Source organism: Nyctereutes procyonoides, unplaced genomic scaffold, assembly GCF_905146905.1.
Source record: "Nyctereutes procyonoides isolate TBG_1078 unplaced genomic scaffold, NYPRO_anot_genome, whole genome shotgun sequence".
NCBI classification, from domain to species: Eukaryota; Metazoa; Chordata; class Mammalia; order Carnivora; family Canidae; genus Nyctereutes; species Nyctereutes procyonoides.
Genome location: NW_026575125.1, coordinates 38,450,569 through 38,474,686, shown reverse-complemented (window position 1 = coordinate 38,474,686; position 24,118 = coordinate 38,450,569). Strand labels below are relative to the sequence as shown.

The following is a 24,118-nucleotide window of genomic DNA, read 5'->3' as shown; positions in this document are numbered from 1 at the left end:
ATTTTAAAAAATACAAATATAATTGTGTATTATAGGTAATAATTTTTAAAGATTTTATTTGAAAGAGACAAAGGGAGAGCATGAGCATGGTGTGAGGAGCAGAGGGAGAAGAGGCTCCTGTGCTGAGCAGGGAGCCCCACGTGGGGCTCCATCCCAGGACTCTAGGATCATAACCTGAGCAAAAGGCAGAGGTTTAACCAACTGAGCCAGCCAGGTGACCCTAGATAATAACTTTTTCAATCAACAGTGCTTTAAGGATCTGCATTGCTGTATGTACATTTGGTGTTATGGACTGAAATATGCCCCAACCCTTAGTGTGATGGCATTTGGAGATGGGGCCTTGGAAGGTAATTAGGTTTACAGATTTAGTTTAATTTATTTGAGAGAGAGAGAGAAAGAGAGCGCGAACAGGGGGAGAGGCAGAGAGAGAGAGAGGGAGAAGCAGACTCCCTGCTGAGCGAGGAGGGCCCCAGTTGCAGGGCTCCATCCCAGGTTCCCGGGATCATGACCTGAGCGGAAGGCAGACGCTTAGCCAGCTGAGCCACCCAGGCGCCCAGGTAATTAGGTTTAGAGGTGGTCATGAGGGTGGAGCCTTCATGATAAGATTAGTGTCCTTTTAAGTAAGAGACACCAGAGAGCTATCAGTCTCTTTCACTGCTGTGTGAGGACACAGTGAGAAGTCAGCAATCTGTAAGCCAAGAAGAGAACCCTCTATGGGTAACCAAATTGGCTTAGCAGGTTTATCTTGGACTTCCGAGCCTCTAGAACTGAGAAATAAATTTCTGTTTAAACCATGCAGTCTCTGGTATTTTGTTATGGGAGCCTGAGCTAATGCATCTGGTTTATTGCTTGGTTTATTGCTTTAAGCACCGAGGTGAAATTAACATCCACCAAAGTATACTTATCCATTAAACCATATTTTGCTGCTGAGTCCATAAATATAGATATCTAGGTTGCCTGCCAGCTTTCCCAAAATACCATGACACCTTCTTAACACTTATTGACTGCTGTGAGAATTTTTCTGAGATACGTATCCAGGGGTGAGATTCTTGATTCTTTTTTTTTAAAGTTTTAATTTAAATTCCAGTTAGTTAGCATGCAGTGTTATGTTAGTTTCAGGTGTACAATATAGTGATTCAGCACTTCCATACAACACCCAGTGCTCATCACAAGTGCCCTCCTTAATCCCCCTCACCTATTCCCCCCGGCGCCCCCCTCCCCTCTGGTGGTACCACCTGTTCTGTATAGTTAGGAGTTGGTTTCTTGATTCATGTCTCTCTCATTTTTCTCCTTTGCTGCTTTGTTTCTTAAATTCCACATATGACTGAAATCATATGGTATTTGTCTTTCTCTAACTTACTTTGCTTAGCATAATACTCTCTAGTTCTATCCATGTTATTGCAAATGGGAGATTCTTGATTCTTGAATCAAATCCCATTGCTTCCCAGAATGACCGTTTACTCTCTCATCTGAACAATATTAAGGTTTCTTTTTTCCCACCTCCTCTACAAACTTTGATATTATTCGACTTTGTTTTTTTTAAATTCGTATTTAAATTCAATTTGCTGGCATATAGTATAGCACCCAGTGCTCATTCCATCACGTGCCTTCCTTAATGCCCGTCACCCAGTTACCCATTCCCCCCCACCTCCCCTTCTGTAATCCTTTGTTTCCCAGAGTTAGGAGTCTCTCATGGTTTATCTTCCTCTCTCATTTCCCCCCTCTCAGTTTCTGCCCTTCCCTTATGGTCCCTTTCACTATTTCTTATATTCCACATATGAGTGAAACCATGTGATTATCCAGCTTTCTAATTCTTGCCATTCTGATGGCTATAAAATGGTTTTCAGTCCATCTGGACCATCGCCACCCCAGTCTTTGATTATATTTCATCCTTGCTCAAGGAGAGTTTCAGACGTATACAGTAGTTAAACGTGAGGCTTTCCATAATATAGATCTCCTTACATACTCTGCTTACTGTCCTTCCAAACTTGAACTTCTCTCTCTTTTTTTTTATTAGACTAACCACTTTCTTGCCCCTCCCGCTAGGCACTGTCAGCTCAGCTGCAGTGCATTACTTACTACCCTTGCCTGTCTGCTGCTGTCTGTCCTGCCAGGACAGGATCTGTTTACCTGTAAGACCTCAACGCTACTCCTCCAGCCTGGCTGACCAGAGCTTGAGGTCACGTGAACTTAAGTTCAGATGTAGGTTGCACTAGCTCCAGCATAACTGTGAGTGTGCTAGTCTTCCTCTCTCTACTTTGGTTTCCTCCTATGTTTTATCACCTCCATTTTTATCAATCAGATAGTTTGGTGGTGGTAATGTATATAAAGCCCTTCGTAGTCTATCTCATAGTAAGTGGTTAGAAATGGTATCTGCACTGCTTTCTAGCTCTGTATTTGTTTTACGGATCTAAATCTTAATCTCATCAGCAAGATTGTGAATTTCTTAAATGCTTAAGAAACATTTGTTGGTTTGACCTGAGGTGAGTTTGTGATTGCCTGAGATTACTTGCTTAATTTTATTTATTGTTGTCTTTTTCTTTTTTTCAAAGAGCAAAGGCACAACCAGTTGTAATACACAATTCAAGGCAGAATGGTATAAGAGCTGAAAGGGGGTTGGGTATGTACATGGAGTGGCCACAGGAACTCAGAGCCAGCTGAGATTCTTTTCTTTTTTTTTTTCTTTTCTTTTCTTTTCTTTTCTTTTCTTTTCTTTTCTTTTCTTTTCTTTTCTTTTCTTTTTTTCTTTTCTTTCTTTTTTCTTTCTTTCGAGACACACACACACACAGAGGCAGAGACACAGGCAGAGGGAGAAGCTGGCTCCTCACAGGGAGCCTTATGTGGGACTTGATCCTGGGATCAGTCCCTGAGCCGAAGGCAGACGCTCAACCACTGAGCCACCCAGGCATCCTGATTATTTGGTTTCAGTGAGAGAACAGTGTTAGACAGTTCTGTTACTCCACCATTCATTTTAGCCAATCCAACTTTTGCTTTGCTTTGGTGATTTGGGATTGACTTGTGGTAACCTGAATGTGTATAAGTGTCAGGGTGGAGCGGGAGCTTGGTAGCGGTGGTGACATTGGATTCCCTAAAGGGACAGAGCCAGGCTGTGGCCCACCATCTTAACCACTGCCTCTGGCCTTCTTCTCGTAGCCTTTGAGTTGGGCTGCCCAGGACAGCTGTTGGGACCTTGGCTCCCCTGGGTAGGGCTGCTCAGGCTCTTCTGGATTCTTCTAGGCTGACTTCATTATAAGTGGAAACGAGGTATTTTCTTTTCCTTTTAATATTGAGCCTTTTATATTTTTATTGAGGTATAATTGACATACTACTTTTGGGTGTACAAATGATTCTGTATTCGTATATATTGTAAAATGATTACCACAATAAGTCTAGTTAGCATCTGTCACCACACATAGATAAAAATTTTTTTTCTTGTGATGAGAACTTTTAAGATTTACTCTTTTAGCCACTTTTGAATGAACAGTACAATATAGTCACCATGTTGTACATTGTATCCTAGGACTTAATTGTAACTAGATATTTACATGTTTTGACCCTCTTCACTCATTCCCCCTCCCACTCGCACCCCCACCCCACCTCTGGCAACCACCAATCTGTTCTCTGTATCTATGAGCCTGTGGTTTTTTTATGTTCTTAAGATTCTGCATGTAAGTGAGATCAGATGATATTCGTCTTTCTCTGGCTTGTTTCCCTTAGCATAATGCCCTCAGGATCCAACTATATTGTCACAAATGGCAAGATTTCATTCTTTTTTTTTACGGCCGAATAATACTCCACATGTGCATGTGTGCGTATCCTGATTTCTCTATCCATTGATTCATTGGTGGACACATAGGTTTTTATGTCTTAGAGGCTATTTTAAATAATGCAGTGAACATAGAGGTGCATATATTGTTTTGAGTTGTGTCTTCTTAGGATAAATACCCAGAGGAATTGCTAGATTGTGTGGTAGTTCTATTTTTAATGTTTTCAAGAACCTTTATACTGTTTTCCACAGTGGCTGCACCAATTTACATTACCACCAACAGTGCACGAGGCTTCCCTTTTCTTCACATCCTTGCCAGCACTTTGCTATTTCTTGTCCTTTTGAACAGTAGCTGTTCTAGCAGGTGTGAAGTAATACCTCATTGTGCTTTTGATTTGCATTTCCCCGATGATGAGCCATTTGTGGGTCATCTTTAGAAAAATACCTGTTTAGATCCTCTGCCCATTTTTTCATTGTATTGTTGGTTTTTGTGTTCTTGAGGTATAGTTCTTCATATATTTTGGATATTAACCCCTTATCAGATAGAAGATTGGCAAATATTTTCTCCTGTTCAGTAGGTTGCCTTGAAATTGAGGTCTTTTCAAACCTCTTCTCAGACTTCCTGGCCAAGGCGTTATGCTTTTGCAAAAGGCTACTGCCCTGGCTATATAGAATCCTGGCAAAATGTTAGAGCTCAAGCAACAAATTCAGGGTAATGGTTACCTTTGGAGAGGCAGGGAGGGCACAAGAGAGGTCTCATTGTCATCTTGAGTTGTTTTATCTTTTATTCAGGGCTGTGGATGGATGTTCATTCTGTGATATGATATACACAAATATTTGCATTTATTATATATTTATTTATTATTTATATTTAGCTCCTGGTGCACAGGGGCAAAGGATATTTGGAAATGGACTTGCTAGGCCATAGGGCATACACCCTTCTCACTTTCCTAGGTATTGCTAGATTTCTCTTTTTTTAAAATTTAAATTTAATTAGCCAACATATAGTACATCATTAGTTTCTGTTGTAGTGTTCAGTAATCTCTCAGTTGTGTATAACTTCTCCCTCTTCGCAGATGACCTGGTACTTTATGTGGAAGAACCCAAAAGACTCCACCCCTAAATTTCTAGAACTCATACAGCAGTTCAGCAATGAGGCAGGATATACAATCAATGCATAGAAATCCGTTGCAGGGATCCCTGGGTGATGCAGCGGTTTGGCGCCTGCCTTTGGCCCAGGGCGCGATCCTGGAGACCCGGGATCGAATCCCACATCGGGCTCCCGGTGCATGGAGCCTGCTTCTCCCTCTGCCTGTGTCTCTGCCTCTCTCTCTCTCTCTCTCTCTCTCTGTGACTATCATAAATAAATAAAAGTTAAAAAAAATTATTTAAAAAAAAAAGAAATCCGTTGCATTTCTATATACTAACAATGAGACAGTAGAAAGAGAAATTAAGGAGTCAATCCCATTTACAATTGCACCCAAAAGCATAAGATACCTAGGAATAAACCTAACCAAAGAGTCAAAGGATCTTTCTCCAAAAACTACAGAAATTGAGGGAGATGCAAAGAGATGGAGAAACATTCCATGTTCATGGATTACAGGAACAAACATTGTGAAAATGTCTATGCAACCCAGAGCAATCTACACATTCAGTGCAATCCCTGTCAAAATATCATCGACACTTTTCACAGAGCTGGAACAAATGATTCTAAAATTTGTATGGATGTCTCTTCAGAGACATCATCTCCTTTACTTTTCTGTAGCATTGCACACGAGCAGCCACATCTTTGCCAACCCTTGGTAGTATCATCCAGGCTTTTCTCTCTCTGCCCAGATCCCAGAAAAGATGGAAGAGGAGTGAGGGAAAGGAATGGCAAGGTTTTAAAATTAGGATGAGAATGTCAGCTCTGAGGAATTTTCTGTTACATTGATTTTTAACGAGGAAAAGATTTTATTTTCTGTGTTGGTGCAAATAACATTTAGGCTTATGTGGGAAAACTGTTAAATTTTTACTCCGAAGGAGAGGACTCTCCCTCCCCCCACCTCCCATTTGCGTTCTTGGCAAATAAGTAGAATAGGCTAATTAGCAAGCTAATGTTCTAAACGTTCACTTGCAGTAATAGTTATTTTTAACCGTTTTCAATAGCATGGAGCTTTGGGTTTCTTCTTGCTTTTCAAAGTTGTGAATTTGCTAAAATGAATGGAATTTAAAATGTGACACCACTTTATGGATAAAGGTTGATTGTAATCGTTTGCCACTCAAATGTGCATTTTGTAATGGGAAAAATAAACGATGGGAATGTGTTGCCCTTTTTTAAAAAAACAGTAAGACACAAAGAGCAACTTCAAGCCATCTTATGTGGTCTCCTGTGTTTGTAGGTGGGAAAAGAGAAGTTCCACAAATCTCAACATTGGGGCTTTTGCAACAATGTTGGCATGCTGGTGAGTGAGGACAAACCTGGAATTGGTGGAGAGCTGCTTCTGGGGCAAAAGACAAAGCCTAAATACAGTGCATTTCTTAAAGAAATGGGAAGCGATGCACCATCCTGGGTAGCTTTTGATAAGCAGGTAAGTTGCATGTTGTTGGGGAAAAAATGCAATCTTCAAATGTTACCTGTATGATATAGTAAGGATTTGAGAAAATTAAGAGTCCTCAGTGTAAATGTTAAGGCAGGTTCTTTTGAAAAGACACATTCAAGGGCACCTGGGTGGCTCAGTGGTTGGGCGTCTGCCTTTGGCTTGGGTCATGGTCCCGGGGTCTGGGGATCAAGTCTCACATCTGGCTCCCTGTGAAGAGCCTGCTTCTCCCTCTGCCTATGTCTCTGCCTCTCTCTCTGTGTTTCTCATGAATAAATAAAGTCTAAAGAAAAAAAACAAATTCAAGAAGAAAAGTATCCTGACACTCCTGTTTTTGATCAGGCCCATTGGTTGCAGGACACCACATGTTTATCTTTCTTGGCTAATGCTTATCAACCGTTCTCTCCTCTCCTCCCCTGGACAGGATAATCTGTCCTCCTCTAGACACGTAGAGTCTGGGCAGTGTCATTTTTTTGCTTAGAGAGTTGCCATTAATGAGATCATTTTGTTTGATTTGGAATGTGCCATTAAATAGCAACAGAAAGACATCTTCTCTTTTCTGTGTACTGATTATGGTTCCCTATCCCTGAGAACCAAAGGGTGACATGGCATGAATAGTAGAAGTAAAGGAAAGAGGCACCATTATTAGACAAGAGCCTGAACTTGACATATATATTTGTATACCTAACACACACATATCATGACATATTGATAATTGAAAAAAGTAATCCATATTAATCTTTTTTTTTAAGATTTTATTTATCCATTCATGAGACACACACACACACAGGCACAGAGACAGAGACACAGGCAGAGGCAGAAGCAGGCTCCATGCAGGGAGCCCAATGTGGGACTCGATCCTAGGCCTCCAGGATTATGCCCTGGGCTGAAGGCGGTGCCAAACCGCTGAGCCACCGGTGCTGCCCCATTTTAATATCTTAAAAAGGGACAAAGATCAAAGTGAAAAAACCCAGCAAGGTGACCAGTTATTTCCTGTAACACAGCAGAAGGGATATGTTGTGTTTATGAGACAACCCTGTGTCATGGCCTCATGTTCTGTTCTCCAAAAAGGAACCTATTAATAAATTACTTAGATTCTGTAATTAAAACATAATTCAGGACTACGGGGTACCTGGGTGTCTTAGTTGAGCATCCAACTCTTGGTTTTGGCTCAATTTGTGATCTCAGGGTCATAGGATCAAGCCCAGCGTTGGGCTTTGTGCTGAGCGAGGAGTCTGCTTGGGATTCTCTCTTTCTGTGCACCTCCCCCACCTTCCAACTCGAGCACACGCATGCTCTCTCTCAAATAAGTAAGTAAATTTTAAAAAATAATCCAGGACTAGATAAAGCATTCAAACCTTAATACCCTTAAGTTTACCAGGTGGTTTCTAGCAGCCTTAGCATGGATTAGTTGGCAATGCTTTGATTCCAATTAAAATATCTTCAAATTTGGTAGAAGTGACATATTCTGTGTCATCTGTGTTAGGGTTGATCAATTAGAGCACATATTTTTTTTTTTTTTTTTGAAGCCCAGTTCCGACGCTTATGGAGATCTAACAGACTGCAGGGAAGCTTCTTTCCAGGGAAACCATAACTACTTTGAACATGGACCATTATTTCTCTCTCTTCAAAAAATTTTTTTAAAAAATTATTTTCAGTACATGGCCCAATGCTGGACCCAGAGTTCAGAAGCAATTTCTGGGCTAGCTTACTTGGATGGATCATGCATGGTTTCCTGTTAATATCAATCTTATAGGTATTTGCACATCATCATTCTAGAATATTTAATTTGTAAGGGACAAAGAAAATATTCTATTTTTACTTCTTGTGTCAAAAAGAGAGGGTATTGACAATAGTTTAAACTAATCCACTGCTGAATAAGTAATGTTGGAGGTGACAATATATTAAACTATTCTCTTACACTGAAAGTTGAAAATTCATTTTATTTCATGTTTTTCTCAATATTTAATATGTGCCTTTCAAACCCATTTTGCAGCCCTTTAATTACTTATAATATTATGTAGAATATTTCATGAAGTTGGAATAATTTTAGCTTCCAACTACTTGAGAAAATGAAGAGCTTGCTCATTTTAGGCCTAACTAAATGCAACATAATTCTTTCAGTTATTTTGTTGGTCAACTTCAATTAAATATTCATTGAGCTTTAAATGAGACACTAAGACTATGAAATATTTACATGCTCTGATGAGATTGTGAACTACAGACTGGGTCCTGGTTAATACCCAGAGCCAATTATAAAACGCTTTCTCCATTCGTGGTGCAAACAAAACAAGTCAACACCTGTTATTCATTTTTCCTAAAAATGAAACATCTTTAAACATCATTGCCAGTTCTCTAATAGCTTTTAAATCATAGCAGTATATCTAGGGTTATGGTCTCAAATGGTACAAAATAGAAATAAAGGCAGTTCACTGGAAAGTGTATCAAAATCTGATGTTTATAATAGATGCCCCTGCTGCCCACCCAGATCCACATTTAGGGGTGGGGCACCCAACCCCCTCCCGCCCCCCACACTGGAGCATGTGCTTTGGCAAACCACTCACACCTGTGACCCTCTATGACATGTTGCTCTTGGCTGATGGACATTGCACTACCTAGAGAACCCTGGGCGGTTGCCCTGGTCCCATCAGCACGAAAGGAGGCAGCAAGTGGCCAACTGATTTGTCAAGGGTGAAGAGCTGAGCTGCTTCAAAGCTGGACAACTCTGTATTGTGGATTTAGGCTAATAGCCGCTTGAGTGTCTGGGCCAGACAAAAACTTTACGGGAGATTGTGTCCTTGCGTCTCTCATTCTTCTTACCTTGGGTGCTCCCCTCAGTCCTTGCAAGCTTCTCCTAGGAGTGTGCCCTTAATAAATCATATGCACCTAAGTCTCTGTTTCAGGCCCTGCTTCTATGGAGCCCAACCTAGGATCACATTCTGGATTTTATCCGTAATTTTAAAAGTGACCATAAAAATGTTCTGCCCAGGCAGACCATCAGATTACAAGCAGAGATGATGCTATTTGCAATCACCAAAGAAGAGCCAGCATTTGTGATCCTGCATGGCCCCCACGGCAGCCATTTCTAGCTGCTTGTCTTTTATTCACTCTCCCCCTCCATTCTTACTGTGGGGTGGAACACCAGTTTTATTTTGGCAGGAGATGTGCCCACTGAAAAGGTGTTCAGCTGCCTGGGCTCCTTGCAGCTAGGGTGGCCAGGTGATTTGCTTCTGGCCTGTGATATATGGTGAAGGTTTGTTGTATGAGGCTCCCGGGGAAAGGTTCTGTTTTTTTTTTTTTTTTTTCCTTTTCAGTTGATAATGTGGGGTTGTTTGTTTGTTTTGTTTTTGCCCTTTACCCTACTTTTTTTTTCTTTCTGGAACTAGGACCTAATTCTGCAGCAGTCTTGTGAGCACAGCAGGACTCAAAGGAACCTGGGGCCCTGCTGGCATCTTAGAGCCACTTGTTTTAGGCTGGGCTGCCTCTCTCTGGACTTCTTGTTAAAGGAGAAAAATCAGGCCCCATTTCAGAGAGTCTCTGAACCCAGAGAGGCCTTTGGAAATGTGTGCAGGTGTTTTGGGTTGTCACAGTGACTGGGAGCAGCACCTGCTTAGGTTGAAGGGAGTGAGGGCCTTAAACTTCTGTGCAGAATTTACAGGGCACCCCAAAACTTCGTAATCAAGCAAGATAGTGTTTTAATGAACTCTCTTAAAAGAATGAAAATTAAGGATGCCTGGGTGGCTCAGTGGTTGAGTGTCTGCCTTTGGCTCCGGTTGTGAACCCCCGGGGGTCCCAGGATGGAGTCCTGCATCGGGCTTCTGACAGGGAAGCCTGTTTCTCTCTGTGGCTCTCATGAATAAATAAATAAAATATTAAAAAAAAAATCAAGATTAATGCCGACATTGATGATGAACAAAATATCAATATTTTAAATGACAGAATCATTGAACTGCCATGCTGGGCCATATTGGATGCTGAGGCAAAAGGGAAAAATCAGTGATACTGATTCCATCTTTATTTAACGTCTTGGAATTTTGATGTTTTGTTTCTCATAGGTTTGGTTTTTTTTGTTTTGTTTTGTTTTGTTTTGTTTTGTTTTGCATTCATTTGGATGCTTCCAATTGCTCTGCCCTTGGGCAGTCCCCCGTCTGGAGGAGGTGCTGCTCCTCCTGAGTAAATGGGGGCCAGCTGTGTATTTTTACATCCTGCAGTGTGGGGAGGCCCCCCCAGATTGGGGAGAACATCCTCCCTAAAATGCCAGCCCTGCTGCTCTGGAGAAACACAGCCCTTCTGGCACACACTGGGAGAATTTATGCAAACGGCCATTTCGTGTGGTACTGCATCCACCTATCCCCGCAAAGACTAGTTATTTCATCAAACTCATTTGAATACAAGCAAGCACATATTCATTCAACACCAGTTAGTTCCAGTGACCATCCCAGCACCTCCATGAGGAAGAAGCAAGCGTGCGTGATTGTTCTCACTCTAGAAATGAGGAGTCATTGGTAAGAAGTGCGGCCGGGACCAGGGTTCAGAGGCTGTGTGCTGGGAGGCTCTGGAACTAACTTGCTGTGTGGCTGTGGCTTTAGTCACTTTCCCTCTTGGAGTCTGTTACCTGGACCTCAGCTGGCTGATCAAAGTATATGCTTTGACCTTTTACCTCTAGCAGTTTATGATTCAGACTGTAGTCTTAGCATATGATCTTTAGTCTGTGACTAAAGGCAAATTCTGCTTGTTCATCCTAGAACTGAGACCAGATCCTGGATCTCCTGGACTGGGATTCTTTCTAATTGCGCCAGGTACCTACAGTACTAATTGATACTTGGCATTTAGTAGTTTATGATATGCTGCTGTTGTTATTATATATAATCTATCATTAGCCGCTTTTATAAAAAGACTAGTTAGAAATACCCAAATAACTGAATGTTTTTATATGACTTTTATCTGGATGTTAAGTACCATTTGCATTGACTCTATAATTATGCTCTCATTTCTTTTCATTTGGCAGTGGCTCCTAGTTAGCCTAATTTGTTTCCTATTTTGAAAATGACTCTGTTACAGTAAATGGCAGGATAAAGGTTGATCCTATGGGGTATATGCATGCATTTAAAACTATTATTTCATTTTTTTCCATCTTTTGTAAACATAATTACAATCAGAGCTACTGGCCACAGAATTAGAATTTTTTTTTCAGAATTAGAATTTTAATAACTTTGTATTCATTTACATTGGGTTTGTGGTAAGCTGATTATGTAGTACTCTGTGAATCTTTATGCTTTGGACAATATAAACATACATTTTTAAAACATAATTTGATCTCTTGGGTCACCTTGATTTTTTTTAAGAGTTTAAAGATTTTTATTTATATTTTATTGATGTGTAGTTGACATACTAAGTTTTGTTAGTTTCAGGTTGACAGCATAGTGATTCAACAGTTACATATATTAGGCAGTGATCACCATAATAAATGTAGCTACCATCTGTCACCATACAGAATGTTATGATATTATTAATGATGTTGTACACTGCATCCCTGTGTCTTATTTATTTTATAACTGGGAGTTCATACCTTTTAACCCATATTCTTTATTTTGCCCATCCCTCTACCCCACCCCTCCTCTCTGGCAACCCACCAGAATGTTCTTTGTATCTATGAGTGTATTTCTGTTTTGTATTGTTTGTTCATGTGTTTTGTTTTTTATTTTTTGTTTTGTTTTTGATTCCACATATAAATGAAGTCATGTAGTAATTGTCTTTCTCTGACTTATTTCACTTAGCATAATGCCCTCTAGGTTCATCCATGTTGTTGCAGATAGCAAGATCTCCTTTTGTATGGCCGAGTAGTAGTTCATTGTATATATACATGGCATCGTCTTTATCCATTCATCCATTGGTAGATACTCAAGTTGCTTCCATATCTTGACTATTGTGAATAATGCTGCATTGAACATAGGGGCGCATATATCTTTTTAAATTAGTGTTTTCATTTTCTTCAGATTAATATGTCGGAGTGGAATTGCTGGATCATATGGTAGTTCTATTTTTAATTTTATGAGACTCCTCCGTGTTTTTTTTTCATAGTGGCTGTACCATTTTGCACACCCACCAATGGTGCACAAGGATTCCCTTTTCTCCACTTGCTCACTGGCATTCCTAATGTGGGACTTGATCATAGGACCCTGGGATCACGACCTGAGCCAAAGGTAGACACTCAACCACTGACCACCCAGGCGCCCCTGAAGTGATTATCTCATTGTGGTTTTGATTGGTGTCTCCCTGATGATTAGTTAAATTGAGGATTTTTTTTCATTTGTCTGTTGGCCATCTCTATGTCTTCTTTGGAGAAGTCTATTCAGGTCCTCTACCCATTTTTACACTGGATTATTTTTTATGTTGAGTTATCTGATTTTTTTTTTTTGTACTTTGGATGTTAACCCCTTATCAATTACATTATTTGCAAATATCTTCTCTCATTCGGTAGTTTGCCTTTTTGTTTTGTCAGTGGTTTCCTTCACTATGCAAAAGCTTTTTAGTTTTATGTGATTCTATTTATTTTTGCTTTTGTTGCCTTTGCCTGAGGAAACTCATTCAAAAAAATGTTGCCCAGGCTGATGCCTAAGATTACTGCCTATGTTTTTTTCTAGGAGTTTTACGGTTTCTTGTCTCACATTTAAGTCTTTTGTTTACTTTGTTTTGTTATTCTTTCTCAAGATTGCTTTGGCTATTCAGGGTCTTTTGTGGTTCCAAACATATTTTAGGATTATTCTATTTTTGTGAAAAATGTATGATTGGTATTTTGATAGGGATTGCATTGAATCTCTAGATTGCTTTGGGTAGTATGGACATTTAACAATATTTATTCTTTTAATCCATGCCATAGTATGTCTTTCCATTTATTTGTGTCATCTTAATTTTCTTTCATCAGTCTCTTACAGTTTTTAGGCTATAGGTCTTTTACCTCCTAGGTTAAATTTATTCCTAAGTATTTTTCTTTTTTTAAAATTAAGCTTTTAATTTTAATTCCAGTATAGTTTTGACATACAGTGGTATATTCATTTCAGGTGTACAGTGTAGTGATTCAACAATTCTATATATTACTCAGGGCTCATCATGAGGAGTGTGCTTTTTTTTTTTTTAAGGCATTATCCGCTTTTCTTTTTTTTAATTTTTATTTATTTATGATAGAGACAGAGAGAGAGAGAGAGAGAGAGAGAGAAAGAGAGAGGCAGAGACACAGGCAGAGAGAGAAGCAGGCTCCATGCACCGGGAGCCCGACGTGGGATTTGATCCCGGGTCTCCAGGATCGCGCCCTGGGCCAAAGGCAGGGGCCAAACCGCTGCGCCACCAGGGATCCCTTTTTTTTTTTTTTTTAAAGTAGGCTCCATGCCCAGCATGGAGCCCAGTGTGGGGCTTGAACTCATGACTCTGAGATCAAGACCTGAGCTGAGATCAAGAGTCAGATACTTAACTGACCAAGCCACCCAGGTGCCCCATAATGAGTGTACTCTTTAATCTCCATCACCTAGTTCATCTATTCCCCCACCAACCCCCTTCCCTCTGGTAATAATCTGTTCTCTGTAATTAAGAGTTTGCTTCTTTTTTTTTTCTCTTTCTCTTTTCCTTTGCTCATTTGTTTTATTTCTTGAATTCTACATATGAGTGAAATCATAGGGTATTTGTCTTTCTCTGACTTATTTCACTTAACATTATATTCTCTAGCTCCAGCCATGTCATTGAAGGTATTTTTTTCTTTTTGATGCAATTATAACGGACTGTTTTCTTAATTTCTCTTTCTGGTAGTTCATTATTAGGGTACAGAATGTAACAGATTTCTATGTATTTTATATCCTGCAACTTTACTGAATTATTAGTTGTAATAGTTTTCTTGGTGGAATCCTTAGGGTTTTCTTTCTTTTTATTTATTTATTTATTTATTTATTTATTTATTTATTATTTTTAATACATTAATTTTTTTAAATAAATTAATTTTTATTGTTCAATTTACCAACATACAGAATAACACCCAGTGCTCATCCCGTCAAGTGTCCCCCTCAGTGCCTGTCACCCATTCACCCCCACCCCCCGCCCTCCTCCCCCTCCACCACCCCTAGTTCATTCCCAGAGTTAGGAGTCTTTATGTTCTGTCTCCCTTTCTGATATTTCCCACACATTTCTTCTCCCTTCCCTTATATTCCCTTTCACTATTATTCATATTCCCCAAATGAATGAGAACATACAATGTTTGTCCTTCTCCGATGGACTTACTTCACTCAGCATAATACCCTCCAGTTCCATCCACGTTGAAGCAAATGGTGGGGATTTGTCATTTCTAATGGCTGAGTAATATTCCATTGTATACATAGACCACATCTTCTTTATCCATTCATCTTTCGATGGGCACCGAGGCTCCTTCCACAGTATGGCTATTGTGGACATTACTGCTATAAACATTGGGGTGCAGGTGTCCCGGCGTTTCATTGCATCTGAATCTTTGGGGTAAATCCCTAACAGTGCAATTGCTGGGTCGTAGGGCAGGTCTATTTTTAACTCTTTGAGGAACCTCCACACAGTTTTCCAGAGTGGCTGCACCAGTTCACATTCCCACCAACAGTGTAAGAGGGTTCCCTTTTCTCCGCATCCTCTCCAACATTTGTTGTTTCCTGCCTTGTTAATTTTCCCCATTCTCACTGGTGTGAGGTGGTATCTCATTGTGGTTTTGATTTGTATTTCCCTGATGGCAAGTGATGCAGAGCATTTTCTCATGTGCATGTTGGCCATGTCTATGTCTTCCTCTGTGAGATTTCTCTTCATGTCTTTTGCCCATCTCATGATTGGATTGTTTGTTTCTTTGGTGTTGAGTTTAATAAGTTCTTTATAGATTTTGGAAACTAGCCCTTTATCTGATATGTTATTTGCAAATATCTTCTCCCATTCTGTAGGTTGTCTTTGAGTTTTGTTGACTGTATCCTTTGCTGTGCAAAAGCTTCTTATCTTGATGAAGTCCCAATAGTTCATTTTTGCTTTTGTTTCTTTTGCTTTCGTGGATGTATCTTGCAAGAAGTTACTGTGGCCAAGTTCAAAAAGGGTGTTGCCTGTGTTCTCCTCTAGGATTTTGATGGAACCTTGTCTCACATTTAGATCTTTCATCCATTTTGAGTTTATCTTTGTGTATGGTGCAAGAGAGTGGTCTAGTTTCATTCTTCTGCATGTGGATGTCCAATTTTCCCAGCACCATTTATTGAAGAGACTGTCTTTCTTCCAGTGGATAGTCTTTCCTCCTTTATCGAATATTAGTTGACCATAAAGTTCAGGGTCCACTTCTGGGTTCTCTATTCTGTTCCATTGATCTATGAGTCTGTTTTTGTGCCAGTACCACACTGTCTTGATGACCACAGCTTTATAGTACAACCTGAAATCTGGCATTGTGATGCCCCCAGCTATGGTTTTCTTTTTTAAAATTCCCCTGGCTATTCGGGGTCTTTTCTGATTCCACACAAATCTTAAAATAATTTGTTCTAAGTCTCTGAAGAAAGTCCATGGTATTTTGATAGGGATTGCATTAAACGTGTAAATTGCCCTGGGTAACATTGACATTTTCACAATGTTAATTCTGCCAATCCATGAGCATGGAATATTTTTCCATCTCTTTGTGTCTTCCTCAATTTCTTTCAGAAGTGTTCTGAAACACTAGTTTTTAGGGTATAGATCCTTTACCTCTTTGGTTAGGTTTATTCCTAGGTATCTTATGCTTTTGGGTGCAATTGTAAATGGGATTGACTCCTTAATTTCTCTTTCTTCAGTCTCATTGTTAGTGTATAGGAATGCCATTGATTTCTGGGCATTGATTTTGTATCCTGCCACGCTACCAAATTGCTGTATGAGTTCTAGCAATCTTGGGGTGGAAGCTTTTGGTTTTTCTATGTAGAGTATCATGTCATCGGCGAAGAGGGAGAGTTTGACTTCTTCTTTGCCAATTTGAATGCCTTTAATGTCTTTTTGTTGTCTGATTGCTGAGGCTAGGACTTCCAGTACTATGTTGAATAGCAGTGGTGAGAGTGGACATCCCTGTCTTGTTCCTGACCTTAGGGGAAAGGCTCCCAGTGCTTCCCCATTGAGAATGATATTTGCTGTGGGCTTTTCGTACATGGCTTTTAAGATGTCGAGGAAAGTTCCCTCTATCCCTACACTCTGAAGAGTTTTGATCAGGAATGGATGCTGTATTTTGTCAAATGCTTTCTCTGCATCTAATGAGAGGATCATATGGTTCTTGGTTTTTCTCTTGCTGATATGATGAATCACACTGATTGTTTTACGAGTGTTGAACCAGCCTTGTGTCCCGGGGATAAATCCTACTTGGTCATGGTGAATAATTTTCTCAATATGTTGTTGGATCCTATTGGCTAGTATCTTGTTGAGAATTTTTGCATCCATGTTCATCAGGGATATTGGTCAGTAATTCTCCTTTTTGGTGGGGTCTTTGTCCGGTTTTGGAATTAAGGTGATGCTGGCCTCATAGAATGAATTTGGAAGTACTCCATCTCTTTCTATCTTTCCAAACAGCTTTAGTAGAATAGGTATGATTTCTTCTTTAAACATTTGATAGAATTCCTCTTTAGGGTTTTCTATGTAAAGTAATATGTCATCTGTAAATAGTAGGAGTTTTAATTCTTCCTTTCCAATTTGTTTGCCTTTTCTTTCTTTTTCTTGCCCAATTGCTCCAGCCAGGATTTCCAATACTCTGCTGAATAGAAGAGGTGAGAGTGAGCATCCTTGTGTTGCTACTTATCTTAGAGGAAAAGCTTTCGGCTTGTCACCATTGAGTGTGATATTAGCTGTGTGTTTGTCATATGCCGCCTTTTATGTGGCATATCACATTGATCGATTTGTGGATATTGAAGTATCCTTGCATCCCTGGACTAAATCCCACTTGATCACAGTGTGTGATCCTTTTTTTTTTTTCAAGATTTTATTTATTCATTCATGAGCGAGACAGAAACATAAGCAGAGAGAAAAGCAGGCTCCTTCCTTGCAGGGAGCCCGATTCGGGATTTGATCCTAGGACCCTGGGATTACGACCTGAGCCAAAGGCAGATGCTTAACCACTGAGCCACCCAGGTGCCCCAGTATATGATCCTTTTAATGTATTGTTGAATTCAGTTTGTGGATATTTTGTTGAAAAATTTTGCATTTATGGTTATCAGGGATATTGATTTGCAATTTTCTTTTTCTTTTTTTTTTAAAGATTTTATTTATTTATTCATGAGAGAGAGAGAGAGAGAGAGAGAGAGAGAGAGAGAGACAGGCAGAGGGAGAAGCAGGCTCCGTGCCAGGAGCCGGACATGGGACTCAATCCCGGGTCTCCAGGATCACGCCCTGGGCTGAAGGCGGCGCTAAACCGCTGAGCCACCTGGGCTGCCCCAATTTTCTTTTTTTGTGGTGTTTTTGGTTTTGGTATTAGGGTAATGCTGGCCTAATGGAATGAGTTTAGAAGTGTTTCTTCTGGGGATCCCTGGGTGGCTCAGCGGTTTGGCGCCTGCCTTTGGCCCAGGGCGCGATCCTGGAGTTTCGGGATCGAGTCCCGCGTCGGGCTCCTCACACGGAGCCTGCTTCTCCGTCTGCCTGTGTCTCTGCCTCTCTCTCTCTCTCTCTCATCATGAATAAATAAATAAAATCTTAAAAAATCATTGTAGAAGTGTTTTTTCTTCAAATTTTTTGAATAGTTTGAGAAGGGTAGGAATAAACTCTTCTTTTAAATGTTTGGTAGAATTAACCTGGGAAGCCATGTGGTCCTGGACTTGTGTTTGTGGGGTGTTTTTTTTTTTTTAATTACTGATTCAATTTTATTACTAGTAATTGGTCTGTTCACGTATTCTAGTTCTTGATTCAGTGTTAGAAGACTGTACATTTTAGGAATTTATCTGTTTCTTCTAGGTTGTCCCATTTGCTGGCATAAAATTGTTTGTAGTAGTCTCTTATCCTTTGTATTTCTATGTTATACTTCTCTTTTGTTTTATTTATTTGTGCCCTCTTTCTTTTTTTTCTTGAGTCTGGTTAAAGATTATCAATTTTGGTTCTCTTCAATGAACCAGCTTGTAGTTTCATTGATCTTTTCTATTCTTTTTAGTGTCTATTTCATTTATTGCAGCTCTGACCTTTATTCTTTCTTTATTTTTACTAACTTTGTTTCCTGCCTACTTTGTCTCCTGGTAGTCTTTGTTTTAAAGTCTATTTTGTCTGATAAGTATTGTTACCCCAGCTTTCTTTATGTTTCCACTTGCATGGAATATCTTTTTCTATCCCTTTACTTTTAGTGTCTTTAGATCTGAAGCCTGTCTCTTGTAGGCAGCATATATATGGGTCTTTTTAAATTCATTTAGCCACCTTATGTCTCCTGATTGGAACATTTAGTCCATTTACGTTTAAAGTAATTACTGATAGGTATGTACTTACTGCTATTTTGTTGATTATTTTTCTTGTGTTTATAGTTCTTTTCTATCCTTTCTTCTTTTAGTCTCTTTCCTTGTGGTTTGGTGATTTTCCTCACTGTTACGTTTGAATTCCTTTCTTTTTATTTCTTGTGTATCTATGGTAGGTATTTGGTTCGTGGTTGCCATGAAGTTCATACCTAACCATTCTATGTATATAGCTATCTACTTTAAGTTGAGGCGAATAAGTTTAAGCATGTTCTAAAAGCACTATATTTTGATGACTCTTGTGTTCTATTTTTTTTAAGATTTTATTTATTCATGAGAGACAGAGAGAGGGAGAGAGAGAGAGGGAGAGAGAGAGAGAGAGAGAGTGAGAGAGAGGCAGAGACACAGGCAGAGGGAGAAGCAGGCTCCATGCAGGGAACCTGACGCGGGACTTGATCCCCGGTCCTCAGGATCACGCCCTGGGCTGAAGGCAGGCGCTAAACCACTGAGCAATCCAGGGATCCCCCCTGTGTTATATTTCTGATGTCATGGCCAACATGCACATGAGAAAATGCTCTGCATCACTTGCCATCAGGGAAATACAAATCAAAACCACAATGAGATACCACCTCACACCAGTGAGAATGGGGAAAATTAACAAGGCAGGAAACCATAAATGTTGGAGAGGATGCGGAGAAAGGGGAACCCTCTTACACTGTTGGTGGGAATGTGAACTGGTGCAGCCACTCTGGAAAACTGTGTGGAGGTTCCTCAAAGAATTAAAAATAGACCTGCCCTACGACCCAGCAATTGCACTGTTGGGGATTTACCCCAAAGATTCAGATGCAATGAAACGCCGGGACACCTGCACCCCGATGTTTCTAGCAGCCATGTCCACAATAGCCAAACTGTGGAGGGAGCCTCGGTGTCCATCGAAAGATGAATGGATAAAGAAGCTGTGGTTTATGTACACAATGGAATATTCCTCAGCCATTAGAAACGACAAATACCCACCATTTGCTTCAACGTGGATGGAACTGGAGGGTATTATGCTGAGTGAAGTAAGTCAATCGGAGAAGGACAAACAGTGTATGTTCTCATTCATTTGGGGAATATGAATAATAGTGAAAGGGAATATAAGGGAAGGGAGAAGAAATGTGTGGGAAATATCAGAAAGGGACACAGAACATGAAAACTCCTAACTCTGGGAAACGAACTAGGGGTGGTGGAGGGGGAGGAGGGCGGGGGGTGGGGGTGAATGGGTGACAGGCGCTGAGGGGGACACTTGACGGGATGAGCACTGGGTGTTATTCTGTATGATGGTAAATTGAACACCAATAAAAATTAATTTATTAAAAAAATATATTTCTGATGTCAAATGTGTCCCTTGACTAATTATTGTAGGTTTAAATGATTTTACTATTTTTGTCTTTTAACCTTCATACTAGGTATATAGTTGGTAAATCTACTACTTTTACTATATGTTTACCATAATCAGATTTTTTTCTTTCATAATTTTCTTATTTCTAGTTATGACCTTTTCTATTTAAAGACATTCCTTGGGACACTTGGGTGGTTCAGTGGTTGAGCGTCTGACCTCAGCTTAGGGCGTGAATCCCAGGGTCCTGGGATCAAGTCCCACATTGGGCTTCTTATGTCTGCCTTTGTCTTTGGCTCTCTCTCTGTGTCTCTCATGAATAAATAAATACAATTTTTACAAAAAAAAAGTTCCTTTAACATTTCTTGTAAGACTGGTTTGATGTTGATGCACTCATTTAGCTTTTGCTTGTCCAAGAAACTCCTTATCACCTTTAATTCTGAGTGGTAACCTTGCTGGGTATAGAGTATTCTTAACTGTAAATTTTTTCCTTTCTCCAGTTTGAGTATATCATGCCACTATTGTCTTCCGTGTAAAGTTTCTGCTAAAAAAATCAGTTGATGGTATTCTGGAGGTTTCTTTTTTTTTTTTTTTATTTACTTATGATAGTCACAGAGAGAGAGAGAGAGGCAGAGACACAGGCAGAGGGAGAAGCAGGCTCCATGCACCGGGAGCCCGACGTGGGATTTGATCCCGGGTCTCCAGGATCGCGCCCTGGGCCAAAGGCAGGCGCCAAACCGCTGCGCCACCCAGGGATCCCTGGAGGTTTCTTTATGTGTAATTTGTTTTCTCTTGCTGCTTTTAAGATTCTCACTTTAGGGATCCCTGGGTGGCGCAGCGGTTTGGCACCTGCCTTTGGCCCAGGGCGCGATCCTGGAGACCCGGGATTAAATCCCACGTCGGGCTCCCGGTGCATGGAGCCTGCTTCTCCCTCTGCCTGTGTCTCTGCCTCTCTCTCTCTCTCTGTGACTATCATAAATAAATAAAAATTAAAAAAAAAACTATCCTCATTTAAATTAATGGGCTGTTCTGCTTGGGAGTTTTCTACTACTCTGTCTTCCAGATTGCTAATCCATTCTGCATCCTCTAATCTGTTGATTCCGTTGAGTGTTTTTGTGTGCTTTGTGCACCCTCTTGGTGGTGCTGGGTTGTGATTATTTGAGGCTTGCTGGTGTGTGGGGCTGGCTATGAGGCCCATCTGGGATAGCTGTGGGAACACTGCTGTAAGGGGCAGGCCCCCTGAGGTGGAGGCACTTGGGAATGGCTCCATAGCCTGCCAACTGTGACTGCTGAGTGTGATGGGTTGAGGAACCTGTTGGGAGGAGCTTTGGTATTGGCAGAGTGCATCCATAGAGAGTGACAGGGAGGGGAGCCGCTTGGGATGGACTCCTAGCCAGGGCAGGCCTGTCGTATGGGGTGAGTCTGCAGTGGAATGTGGTGGAGGGAGTGGTGCTAGCACAGTAGATGGAGAGGTAAAGAAAAAAAAATAGCACCTGCCAGTGCCTGGCTTGCTAGATAGAAGGGGATTAAAAAATTATATATGGTGCTTGCCAGTGCTTGTGTTCCCAGGGAACATTCCAACAGATCCCTGCCCCTTCAGGACACACCTTACGATTAGTCAGTGACTCTTCATGGGTCACCCTGGTGCTTTTTTTTCGATATTTTATTTATTTGTTTATTTATTAGAGCAGAGACAGAGTAAGAGAGAGGGAACAGGAGCAGTGGGGAGAGGCAGAAGGAGAGGGAAAAGCGGACTCCCTGATGAGCAGAGTGTGCCATGCGGGGCTCGATCCCAGGACCCTGAGATCATGACCTGAACCGAAGGGAGACACTTAACCGACTGAGCCTCCCAGGTGCGACTACCCTGGTGCTTTTCAAACTACCACCTCTGTACTGGGACATGGAGTCAGTGAGATTGTACATTCCCCTTTAAGAAGAGAGTCTCAATTTACTTCTACCCTCCAGGCTCTCCTGGACATAAGCCCCACTGGTTTTCAAAGCCAAATATAATGGGGGCTCATCTTCCAGGCCAGGTCCCCAGGACTGTGGAGCTTAATGAGAGGCTTGGACTCTTGGTTCCTGGGGGCAGGCCTCTATGGTTGTGAAAATGCTCCTGCTCATGGGCCACTGCACTGGTGGTGTGGGTTCTGACTGACCTGCATCTCTGCCCATTCACCTTTTTTGATGTGGCTTTTTCTTTATATCTTTTGTTGTGTATGATCTGTTCCACTTGTCATCAGTTGGTTCACAGAGACAGCTGTGCTGTGTGTAGTTGTAGATTTTGGTGTGTCTGTGGGAGGAGGTGAGCTCAGAATCTTCCTACTCTGCCATCTTGATACGGTCTCTTGATTTTGCTTTTAATTGAACAAGTTCCTTTATTACTCATGGCAGTGAAGGAAAACACATACCCCGAGTCACCGTGGGATGTCTAAGTAAGCAGGTGTTAGAAAAGATTTACTATAGGATTTGGGTTTGTGTTAGTTACTTTCGGGGAGGGCTTAAGGAAATGGGGTCTTGTTCTGGATTGGGTGCTATCAGGAAGCCAGGGTACTTTTATGAGTGTGTAGCTTAATAAATTTGATTTATAATGACAGCGGGCTATACTGAGGCTACAGATGTAATTGGGAGAGAAGCCGCCATCACTCCTATGATCGAGAGGAGGATGGTTGGCATTTTGTAGTTTAGATGATGTTCACGTTCTGGCCGTGTTCGGATGTAATTATAGAGTGGGCTTGCTTTTGTCTTGATCCATCACAGACACAGAGTGGCCTTGTCTGAGGTTGGTGTTCTCTGAAAATTGTTCTCTGGAAGTGTTCATGTTCAACACGATGACACAAGGCCTAGCTGTGGCTGCCAGCCCAGCTTGTAGCAGCACCAAAGCCAGCCGACAGTGCCAAGCTCGCTCCTGGATGTCAGGGGCTGCTTTTTCCCTCTCACCCAGTGCCAGCCAAAATTTTTAGTTTTCCTGCAGGGTGATCAAGGAGCGATCAAGCCCATTAGAATTTCATATGATTAGCAAAGAACAACACATGAATACAAATTCTCGAAGTTTTGCCTAAAGTCAATTAGGAACGTTAAAACCTAGAATTAGAGTCTATAAAAATAAAACACCGTTTTAAAAAATAACTGGAAAATGTGTCAGATATTATACATTTTAACCATGCCCCAAATTTCAAAGGAAATTTTTCAATAGGTGTATGTAATTTTCAGAGTATCTGAATCCTGTTAGAATCATTGCAAAAAAGACATCAATATGTATAATTATAGCACAATGTAATTATAATACATTGCAACTTAAATCCCATGCTTTACATCACGATTACATTAATCTTCAGCCATTCTTCGGAAAGAAATTAAAAGGCTCACCTGACATCAAACATGTCCTACCCCAAATTCCCAAGTATGTATTCTGCATTTATCATTAAGTGTAAAACAAAAAATTACATTCTTTAAATTTATGTTAAAGTGATAGTTACTAATTTCATCATACAATATGGGTTTCTCTAATCTTTTGAAATCCAAAAGACATTTAATAGCCCCCCACCAAGTTTAGAATAAATGGTTTGGGAATAAAAACAATGAGATTCACAAATGTTTCTCTTACTAAAGAAGAGAGTTCTTTTTCCTGTCTTTTCTGAAACCTAGAGTAATAATTATTATAATAACAAAAATTTATTATTTATAATAATTTAGTTATTAGATAAAATTTTAAGACCATCCCTCAGGTCTAAACTTTTTATCAGTAATGAGGCCTATGGCTTATTCTCATTAGCCCAAAGTTAAAATTGTCTTTTTGAGCTTAAACTTGGAGTAACTACCCACACATTATTTAGGCTATAGTCTAAAAGGACCAAGTGTTGGCAAGAATGTGTAGAAATTGGCACTTTCATATATTCCTGAGAGGAACGTAAAATGATACTGCCATTTTGAAACACAGCTTGGCAGTTTCTTAAATTGTTAAACATACACTTACCATGGTACT

The 24,118-nt window shown here is 40.5% G+C and overlaps 1 protein-coding gene across 1 annotated transcript in view; it reads left to right on the top strand.

The window, feature by feature from the left end:
* The window catches only part of EFHC2 (EF-hand domain containing 2), a 194,073-nt gene that overhangs the window by 20,432 nt on the left and 149,523 nt on the right, over positions 1 to 24,118 (top strand). Inside the window, exon 2 of the mRNA XM_055338406.1 lies at positions 6,148 to 6,336. Within this exon, the coding sequence (XP_055194381.1) occupies positions 6,148 to 6,336 (189 nt within the window). The remainder of the gene's footprint in view (positions 1 to 6,147; positions 6,337 to 24,118) is intronic.